Here is an 11,131-nt window from a genome sequence, read left to right as displayed (position 1 = left end):
TACAAAAGCAAGTGCCCTAAATTGGCCAAGAAGAAGGGCCAAGTGGCACCTAAGGGCAAGGAGAAGCCAAAGGAGACCATCCCCGGAACAAAGAAGAGCAAGGAGCACATTGTGTGCTTCTCTTGCAATCAAAAGGGGCATTACCGGAGTCAATGCCCTAAGGGGAAGAAGATGGTCAAGGCTCAAGGAGGAAGCTCAAGTCAAGGGGGAGCCTCTAAGGTAAAAAGGAATGTAACTTTTATTGAGCCTATCCCTTTACATTATGGTAAAAAGCATGCTAGTTCTAACTTATATCATTTTAATGCTATTTACCATAAGAATAGAGAGCATGGTAAAATTAAGGAATATAATGTAGCTTACCATGCTAAAACTACCACACCTAGGATTAGGAAGGTAGATAAAAATCTAGGCAATCACACTAAGGACCTTAGCTACAAGCCTAGAAATAAAAATGCTCATAAATTTAATGGAAAACCAAAAACTAAGGACTTAGTGATAGAAAATCAAGTCTTGAGGTCAAGGCTTGATAAAATGGAAAAGACCCTAAAAAGGATGGAAAATATCCTAAAAGGGAAAAATGAGCATAGCCTAGGTCTAGGAGCACAAAGGTCATCTAATGGCCATAGGGGTTTGGGATACAAACCAAAGGCTAAGAAGGATTAATCTCTTACCATAGGGTTCCATATAGTTATGGAACCAACCCTAGGTCTAGTGGTCAAGCCAAAAATACAAGGGAAGTTATCCCTAAGAGTATTTTTGCAACAAATGTGACTAAGACTTCTAAGAAGTCTAAGAAAGTCACAAAGAAGGTTACAAGGGAAGCAATCTCTAGAGTTGACCTAGAAAAAGTGACCAAGACTTCTAAGAAACCAAACAAGGTCACTAGGAAGGTATCTAGGGAAGTTATCCCTAGTGAATACCTAGAGCATCCAAGGAGCACCAATAGATTTTGGGTTCCTAGGAGCATTTTCTCTATCCCATAGATGGGTTAGAGAGTGTCAACTCTGAGAAGAAGGGTAGTTAACCCAACTTTGAAGAAATTGACACTCAAGGAGCATTTTCAAGGTTTTTGTTAACCTTTGAAAATGAAATGGATTTATTGTTAATCTTGGAAAGAGTAAAATGTGCTATAAAGGAAGAAATTTGAGATGACTTTAAATGGCACAAGAAATCAAGTGTTAAGAAATACCAAATTGGGACTTTGGTATTGTCTTAGGAATTTAAGGAAAATCTAAGCCTTAATTTAAAGTGATTACTCTTATGGGAAAATGAAATATGCCAATATTTGAGGAATGTTTTAAATTTTTAATTGGCATAATTAATTCAAGAGATTAAAGAAATGTCAAATTGGGTTTTGGCATTTTCCTAAGGAAATTGGGCAATCTAGGGTTTATGCTTTAGGATTAGCTAAGGGTTAAGGATACTTAGATAGATAATCTAGGTATATTTTAATTATGCAAAATCTTGCCATGTTTGGTTGCCCATTATATGCCATGACATCATGTTTTATTTGTGCATTCATGACTTATTATGAAAAACTCAAAAATACCATGTCATGACATACATACATCATGTAGTTATAGGAAATTTTCTTCTGAAAATTATTTCTTTTTGATGTATGCCATAACATTATCATGCATTATGTTATTTCCTTAAAATTAAGGACAAATGGCAGTTATCATCAAGTGGCATACCAAATGACATCCTAGGTGGATGGTCAATATCCACAAGATGCCTAGATAAATATGCATGAACCCTAGGTTAGAGCAAAACCAAAATTAACATCTCACAAAGACCTATAAGATGACTTGTATGTGTTTTATGCACAATAGATACAAGTGAGATGTTAGGAAGACGAACAAAACTCAACATGCTGAGTTAGTGCATTTCCTTGAGTTTTAAGTTCATCAAAACACATAGTTATGTGTTTTCCCATCATTGGGAAAGCTAATGTACAAGTTATGTGCATTAAGCCCAAGGAACATGGTGGGATATTGGTTTTGAAAATATTTTTAAAATGATTTTGGAAAACCTTGGTGAAGGCTATCTTTTGATAGTAATCACCATTGAATAGTTAGACACAAACTTGAAGAAAACACTAAAGTTTTTGCAAGTTCTCAAGTTTGTGTCAATCTTTGAAAATATGATGTATTTTCATAGAAAATTATTTTTCCATGATAAATTATACCCTAAATAATGTCTACACAAATTTTTACGATTTTTGGAATTTTGTAGAATTTTCTAGGGGTTTCTGAAATTGGCTGAAATTGAATTTTAGCAATTTCAAGCCTCCAATCGATCAGTGGATCGATTGGAGTGCCTCAATCGATCAGCAGATCGATTGAGAAGGCATTTCTCGCGAGCAGAAGCTCGCTGGATCGATCAGCCGATCGATCCAAGAAGATTGAATCGATCAGTGGATCGATTCAGCAGGGTTCAATCGATTGGAACCCAACTCCAATCAATTGAAGATGCTGATTTTGGCTGGGAAAGCTTATTTTCAGCATTTTGAACCTATTTTAGTCTAGGTAACCATTCCAAACCCATGAAAATACATTTGTATACATAAAAAAGGGTGTTTTCGTGTGGAAAACAAGGATGGATTGGTTAAGGAAGGCTAAGTTGAAGTTTAGGCTGAGGTTTGTTTCAAATTTTGAATATTTGAACCTCAAAACTTCTAAAATTGGGTTTCCTAAAGTTTTGGGGATTCCAAGTCATTGTTGGTGCAATGACAGAAGTTACCACCATGTCTTTATGGGGAGGGACTCTTTAAAGATATGAAAATTATTTTTCATGAACCTTGGAAGGTGGTTAACCTTCCGTTAAGAACATGCTCAAGGTTGAGCGTTTGAACTTTAATTGGGAGTGGATATCCTCATTGTTCAAATGGTTTCAAGTGGATAATGCTCAAGGATGGGCATTTGCCTACATTGGGGGAGAATGTAGGGTTAAGGTTAATGAAGGGTATGGGACCTTCATTATCGTGCTGATCACAACAAGTGAAGTTGTGAACGACGATGAGCAACTCTTCAGGGGGAGAGTTTTCAACAAGTGAATCTGTTGATGTGTGCCCAAAAATGGGGCATGGTTTGATGTGTGCCAATAGGGGAAGAATAAAAGGGAGTAAGTTAGGCTTTTATCACCTAGAGGGAGTTTGCCCTCTTAGGGGGAGAATGAAGGGCTTAACTTATGTATTCATTACCTAGTGGCATGAAGAAGGTTTAGGCTATGGGATTAGTCTAATTTACATGTGGTATTGTAAGTGATAGTGTTGGTATTGTCAAATATCAAAAAGGGGGAGATTGTTGGTGCAACATTCCTCAGGTCAAGGTTGACCTGGTTGACCAAGCTTGAGTCTTGGTTTGGATTTCGATGTTTGACAAATGCAAGGTTGATTGAAGAAGAGTCAAGTAGGTCAAGGATGACCAGATACTTGACTGGGAAGTCCTAGTGAGTGAAGCAAGGCAATTGGGAAAGTCCTGGTGAGTGAAGCCAGGCAAGAGAAATCCAGATGGGTCAAGGTTGACCAGACATCTGGTGAGAGTCCAAGTAGGTCAAAGGGATTGACCGGATACTTGGCACGAGGAAGAAAAGTCCAAGTAGGTCTTAGGGAGTGACCGGATACTTGGCAAGAAGAGAAAAGTCCAAGTGGGTCAAAGGGATTGACCAGACACTTGGTGAGAGAGTCCTAGCTGGTCAAGGGTGACCGGATGCTAGGTCTTATGTACCAACAAGTCATGGTTGACTAGATGTTGGTTTAGGGGGCTTTGGGCTTGGTTTTGGGCAAAAACCAAGATCTGGATTGATCAGCCGATTGATCCAGCAGGTTTGGATTGATCCGTGGATTGATCCAGCAGGTTTGGATTGATCCGTGGATCGATCCAGCAGATCTGGATCGATCAGTGGATCGATCCAGAAGATCTGGATCGATCCACCGATCGATCCGGTGAGTCCCCGCGAACAGAACCCCTCTTGATCGATTGGGACGCTGCTGCTTCGCACGATAAGCGCTGGATCGATCCGTGGATCGATCCAGAAGTTTTTCCAGAGCACAGAGGCGCTCTAGATCGGTCCGTGGATCGATCCAAAGCCTCCCCGATCGATTGGGAGCATTCCAATCGATCGGGATTCGACCGTTAGCGTCGATTTAAGCCGCAGGCGTTCGTTTCCTTCGGTAGAACTTTACCGATTCATTCCAGATTCATCACAGCTCCTCCCCAGCACTCTCTAAGCTCCTCACCGCCAGTTCTTGAAGGTTCTTGGAGGTTCATCCAAGTCAAGAGGCGAGTTGCAACGAGAAGAAGAAGAAGCTAGGGTTTTTACTGCATCTCTTGTAAGCTTTTGCTTATTCTTTACTACCCTTTCTTCTACTTGTATTGAGAGTCTTGTAGGGCTTCTCCGCCTTCGGTAGTTACCGAAAAGGAGTGTTTATTAGTGGAGGTGTGTGTGTGTGCGTGGATCCTTGGACTAGTCACCTCTTATGAGGTGGATACCAAGTAAAATCTTATTGTTAGCATTGTTGTAGTTTGTTTCTTTGTATTCCGCTGCGCATCACTTTGAAGAAACAAGCAACGAAGCACGACGAGCACACGCGAAGCTATTTACCCCCCCTCTAGTAACTTTTCGGTCCTAACATACGCAACTGTGAATTGATTTTGAATCACATGAAATAATCACATACGAAAAGAACAACTGTAATAAAAACACCAAATGGTATACGTACGCATAGAAACTTAAGAGGAGCGGAGAAACAATATCCAAAATAAATTACAAGTAGTAATTAAGTGTACTACGGGGCAGGAGCAGGAACAGGAGCAGAAGAAGCGCCCAGCGCTGCGCCGGAGCTGAGAAGCTCCGCCATGACACGCCGGGTGTTCTCCTTTTGCACCTCGCAAAGCTCAGGTAGGAAGACACCTGTAACCAAAGATTTAAAGTAAAGGAGTCGTTACAATTAATCAGGAAACAATTGTGTTGCTAAATCGATTTTTATATTTTTATTTTGTACGATTTGGCTCGTAACGAGATGGATGCCTTACTCAAGATTTTAGATGATTTCTCACAGTTTTTTATTATTATTATTATTATTATTATTTTGGACACTTCGTCTTTAATTACCTTCGCCGGTGGCGAGATTGAAGTAGAGGTCGACGATGTTGGGGCAGTTCTGGTAGCAGGCGGCGGAGCAGAGCTTGCCGGCGAAGTCGGGCTCCAGGAGGGCGTCGGAGGAAATCCCGACGGCGCCACGGCTGACGCCGCAGGCCCGCACGCACTCGTCCGTCTCGATCCAGTCCTTCATCTCCCGCTCCACCTCCACCTCCGATGTCCGGCACTGATACTCCGTCAGTCCGTCCCCCCGTTGGCTGCTCTCCAGCACACATCGCTTCGACTCCGACGAGACAGCGAAGGCACACAAATCTTGCGGCAGATTCTCGCATACGACGCCTCCTGCTCACCGTCACACCCACACAGACACATATATATCGCTTAGCTTATATATCCATCAATTCAAGAACAGAACAAGATCATGATAACTACGTCGAACGAACCTTGAGCGGAGGGGACGAGGACGAGAAACTGCGAGAGAAGGATGAGGGCCGAAGCCATTGTCGCCGCCTTCGAAGTCGCCGGAGAATTCATATCGGATGGTTGGTTGGGTCTGTTGGACGAAGGGCGAGAGAGGGGGGAGGGGCTGGTGGTGCTTATATAGCTCGCCCGAGGTCGGTCGTGGAGTTTACTTTGACTAACGCAACGCTCCGGCGCCGTCGCAACCGGCGTTTTTTGAGCTGCAATCCGAACGCTACTTGTTGTCTCAAGCCTGGCTGCTGACTATTCTCATAATTCGAGCCTACGCAAGAACATGCTCTACTTGCTCATCATACGTACGCGTTGTTGTGAGTCCAGTAAATTGCTTGTTATTGCCGTTTTTTCTTAAGAAAAAGAAAAAAAAAAAAGCAAAGAAAAGTGGGGATTTCGACGTGGAGGCCATGAATTAACTTGCTTAGTTGATACGGGCTTCGTCTTCTGATTTGTTTTTTTTGTTTTTTGTTTCCTGTTTTTAAGTTTAATGAGAAATAAGATGGCGACAGCTGGAGGCGTTTGGATGAAGTGCAGTGCGGTGCCTCTCACGTTGCCACCGCTCTCACAAGTAATCTTATTTATGGTTGGTTATATGGCCTCTTATGTAACCGTAGTCCGTGGCATTTCGAACCGTAGTATTTAAATTTCACCGATATAAAATTGAATTAAGTAGCTTCTACCATTCTACTGTACACGGTCGTTTAGAAAAGTTTAGATATTCAAAAATCGGTAAAGGATCCCGAACCGAATAAATTCAAAAATCGGTAAAGGATCCCGAACCGAATAAATTCAAAAGGAATAAAAATCTTAATTAATGGAATATCCCTAATTTGTAGCTCCTCCTGATTGCTCGACGGGATCTCGTCGCCGCCGGCTCCTCTCCCCTTCGAGCCCGGCCGCCCAATGTCCTCTCCCCTTTGAAGCTTCGACAATTCAGGCTGGAAGCGGCGCAGATCCGTCGCTCTTCTCCTGCCCGATACCCTCCTCCACGGGCCCTCGGCTTCAACAACCAAGGCCGAAAGCGCCAGGTGGGACACCCTCGGATCCCGTTGCTCTTGTCAGAGTTCTCCGTGAGCTTCGTAAGTAGCGCCTCGAAGTATGCTTCGTTCCTTTGTTTTTTCCTCTTGATTCCTAACTTAAGTTGTTATGCTTTGCTATTCCTGTTTTTCTTCAAATTTTTTCCCCTTCTCTCAATTCTTAGCCTTGTTCAATCACTCCTGAAGAAAGACTATCAATTCCTGCTGCTTGCTTTCACAAAAGCCGGAGGAAGGGGATTAATTTTTGCTAGGGGTGAGTAGTTCTCATGATTTTTTACATTTTTTGTAAAAATTTGATTAAAATAATGCAGTGGAATAAAGATAGTAATAAATAAAAACAAACGCAAATATTTTTTTTATTTGATTCAGAGCATATGACGATTTACATTTTAAGGCTCACGATCAACGATCGCTTTCGTTGGGTAATTCACTATCGATTCATAAATTACAAGTACAAAAACGAGTACAATAAGATTATAATTTAAGTGCTATAAACAAAAATTATATCGACAACTTAAGAATTCGGGGAGTCATGCTTTTGGTCATTGGAGTTGCGCCGCAGAGTCGTGAAGTGGTCTTTGAAGTAGCATGCAAGACAGATTGCCAAAATGAGTTCTATTGAGTTCTTGGTCGAGCACTGCTTTTATTAAGCATTAAGGGCGCCTCCCACTGCATCCAAGGTGCCTTTGGATGTAAAGATTATACCTCAAACCTTGGTAGCGATAAACCCCGCAACCCGCGGTCTTTATCCTTTGGAGGGCGTCTTCCAAACACTCCAAGGTGCCTTCCATGTGCTCCAGCATCTTCCCACAGTGAAAACCTTATCCCCAAGGTTTATCTGTGCAAGGACGCCTCTACCCTATCTAGGGTGCCTTCCGCTAGATCCGAGGCGCCTCCGAGTAGCTCTGAGGCACCTCAAGCACTGTTCTTTTGAGGCTAACTTGTGTGTTTTAGCTCATACAAAACATGCTAGTCCAAATACACAAAGATACCTTGCAAAACAGAGTTAGTATAATACAAACATAGTATTTATTAATTTAACAATTTTTGAACTGTCCGGTTCTAATTTTCAGATTTTTCGGAAATCTTAGGTTGAACCGACGCCCACTGTTCCCTCAACGGGAAATGCGTCCTCACCTACTTCTCTCAAAAGAGTTTATCTTTCGCCAAACTGGACCTCCTGACTGTTTGGACTTTTGTCCAACATCCGAGACATCAGGACTTCCCATTGGACATCCAATTCCTGATTCGTCCAGTCTTTTGCTTGGTGTTCGCAACTCCCAAGACTTCCACCTAGTGTCCTCGACCCCAGGATTTCTGTCCGACGTCCTCGACCTGCCAAGACTTCGTCCAGTCTCATGGAACATGACTTCATTGCCTAGTCGCAACTAGGATTTTCCACACGCCTAGTATCCACTAGGACTTCTTTGCCTAGCCTCAACTAGGCCTTTTATCTTGCCTAAGATCACTTATGACTTTTCTCGCACACTCAGTTAAACTTGTTTAAACAATAACACAACTTAACTTTGAACCTTTGCCAATATCAAAACACAAGTTTAATTAGCTAGTGCTTCCAGCACCAACAATTTTGACATAATACTGAAGCAAAAACATTGGTTAATTCGGTTAAAACCGAATTAACTGATATTTTATGGGTTCCGTTAATTCGGTTTTCCCCTCAAATTAGGTTGGTTTGGTTACCGCAAAAATTTTTTGGTTTGTTCCATTTCGATTAATTCGGTTCAGTTGGTTCAGTTTTAACATAATACTCAGCCCTACATCTGACTTGGCTCGTTGAAATTTCCCATCAACCTGGATAAACCTTGGAAGTGTAGAAGGGCCATAAGGATGACCAAGCACCACGAGTGATTTGAGTTTGAGCATTGTAGGTGTTTATTTGCGTTGCACAAGAATCAAACTCTCATTACTTGAGAAATTTGTTCGTCCGCTTACCATCTCATCAAACCCTTAAGGCACTACTATACACAGACATTTATTATTTTTTTTTAACTAACACCAGGTGTATCCAATTCTTTAGACGAACTAATGTTCAGTATGATCGGTCCAACCCCACAGAAGTTTTTCATCGACCATCAGGGTAAATCTCGAAGTACTCGCAACGAATAGCTCAGTAACCCAATATCATAAGTTTGTCATCTCATGGGAGGAAAATATCCTACAGTTCATCGTAATTGGAAATCAAATTGTAGATACTTGGGAGACTGCATGGGTGCCCTACCACTGCACTATAGTCCGAGACACTATACACGAACATTTATTTTATTTTCATTTTTTATACTAGGTATCCAAATCTTACAACCTAACTAATCCTAGGATAAACAATCTGATGATGTCGGATATGATAGTGATTATCCTGCGGACTAATCGAGGAGGAACTAGAGGAGAAAACAAAAAGAGGACCCAAAGAAAACAAGGAGAAACCCGCTGTCCTCAAGAGTTTTCCAAAAATAGAAAACTTTATAATAATCATAGAGGATAATTCCTCAATAGCTAAATAGAGGTTTTTATAGACTCTAATGGCTCAGGCCCAAATTAGGAAATAAATAATAATTTACAGACCTTAATTCTTATCTTAGAGAGAAAGGAAATAAATCTTATTAGAAAAACGAAAATACATAACAGAAAGGGATTTACCCAAAACAGGATGCTTGATTAGACAAACTATAACCTATAAATACCTGACACACTAAAAAAACCCTAAACTATCCTAAAAATAGAAATTGGCAAAAATAGCAAAGAGACTCCAAAAAGGGCCTAAACTGTGGAATTTGGGCTCGAAAATTGATGGTTTCGGATTCCCCATAACTAATGTAGATCTTTAAATTCTACATACGTGAGATCTGATAGCTGATTCCAAGTCTTGAGTCAACGTGTCCCATTGAGGGTTGGGTCCTCCAATGTTGGTCGTGTATTAATCTCCTCGAGTTGAAAAGAACTCATCCTTAAGTTTGTAGTAGTATATCAATATCCACAGAATAGGGAATCAAGTGCTTCACGTTAAAGACATCAGAAGTCTCCAAATGATCAGGAAGACGCAATTTGTAGACATTGTCTTAGATCTTCTGCAGTATCTCACACGGTCTAATCTCTCAATCCTTAAACTTGTTATATTCGCCGATAGATAAATGATCACGAGTCAATACAACCCAAACAAAATCATCAACATCAAATAAGCTAACAACGATGTCAGTCAACCTGAGTCTTGTACTTGATATTATTTTCTTGAATAGCCTACTTCACTTGCTTAAGAATAACTCGAAGATGTTCTGCCATCTCACTTGCTTTAGGACTGAATCGTCCAATATGTGGGATAGGGGCTAAATCTAATACCCCGATTGAGTTCCGCCCATAGACAACCTCAAAAGGATTCAAATCTGTAATCTTGTTTCTCGATCTATTGCAAGCAATTTATGCTTGAGGTAAAGCCAAGTCTCACTGTTGCATCTTAGTGTTAGGACCTTCGGATGGCTAGAGAGGGGGGGTGTGAATAGCCTCCTCTAAAACTTAAACAATCTTCTCACAAAAGTTTGTTAACACAGCGGAAATATGCAAAAGAAAAACTAATACAAGGAAAAGAAACAACCCACAACTAACACAAGTATGTACGAGGTTTGGGGATAACTTGCCCCTACTCCTCGGCGTGTCCGTAGGGTGGATGATCCCTTGATCTTTTGGTAGATCATACCCCGGATAGATTCCGGCTAAGAATTTCTCCTTCTCGGTGGAGTAACCTCTCCACAAAGTCACAGAAAATATTTAAATGAAGCACAAGACTTACAGGGATTAGTGGCTAAAGGGAATGAAAAATAAGCTTACAGCCACGATGAAAGCAGAGCGCAAACCAGAAGAAGTTCCTTAGCCAAGAGCTCAAAAACACACAGCACTCTTGCTTGATCAACCGAGAGATTTCCTTTTACTTTTTTTTGGTTGTTATATCGAACATCTCATACTCCTTCTTATGCCTCTGCCTTTTCCATTGCGTTTGCCTGTATCGAATCACTGCAACCTGCACCAAATCGCTGCTGCCAACTCAGGCGTCGCCAATCACTTTTCCTCCTCATCTGGTTCTCTGAACTCACACCAATACCATCCATGGTCTTCACTGGTGTCTCTGAGCTCGAACCAATAGCCAGGAGTCAAGCTGATTGCAACCAGAACACAGCCAGATCGCCAGTAACCGTTGATGCTCCAATTGCACCATTTGCAGCCAAACACAGTAGAAAAACCACTGTCTTATTCCTCTGATAGACCTTAATTTGAACTTAAGCACTGGCATGATACCTGCAACCTGCAACGTAAAAAGCTCACACCAGATGGTTAAATCAGACGAATCAGAAGTTGCAGAGAAATAGACAGTGTTGTGGATCGGTTAACAGACCAATCCATAGCCCTCTGGACCGATCAGGATATATCCTGATCGATAGGCTTCCTGATCGTTTTCTGATCGGTCTGTGGACCGGTCAGGCATCGATCAGTATCCTCCTGAATCATCTTCT

The 11,131-nt window shown here is 41.5% G+C and overlaps 1 protein-coding gene across 1 annotated transcript; it reads right to left on the bottom strand.

Moving 5' to 3' along the window:
- Positions 1-4,693: 4,693 nt before the first annotated feature.
- LOC122025429 lies at positions 4,694-5,770 on the bottom strand. Its single transcript, XM_042584236.1, has 3 exons — positions 5,547-5,770; positions 5,116-5,445; positions 4,694-4,914 (listed from the first exon to the last, which is right to left on the bottom strand). Exons 1-3 carry the CDS (start codon positions 5,635-5,637, stop codon positions 4,790-4,792), a joined length of 546 nt encoding a protein of 181 aa, XP_042440170.1. The 5' UTR covers positions 5,638-5,770; the 3' UTR covers positions 4,694-4,789.
- Between the last annotated feature and the right edge of the window lie 5,361 nt (positions 5,771-11,131).

The sequence above is a fragment of the Zingiber officinale genome, chromosome 9B (genome assembly GCF_018446385.1).
Source record: "Zingiber officinale cultivar Zhangliang chromosome 9B, Zo_v1.1, whole genome shotgun sequence".
Taxonomy (NCBI): domain Eukaryota; kingdom Viridiplantae; phylum Streptophyta; class Magnoliopsida; order Zingiberales; family Zingiberaceae; genus Zingiber; species Zingiber officinale.
The sequence above is the reverse complement of the archived record's forward strand: the minus strand, read 5'-3'. Positions and strand labels throughout refer to the sequence as shown.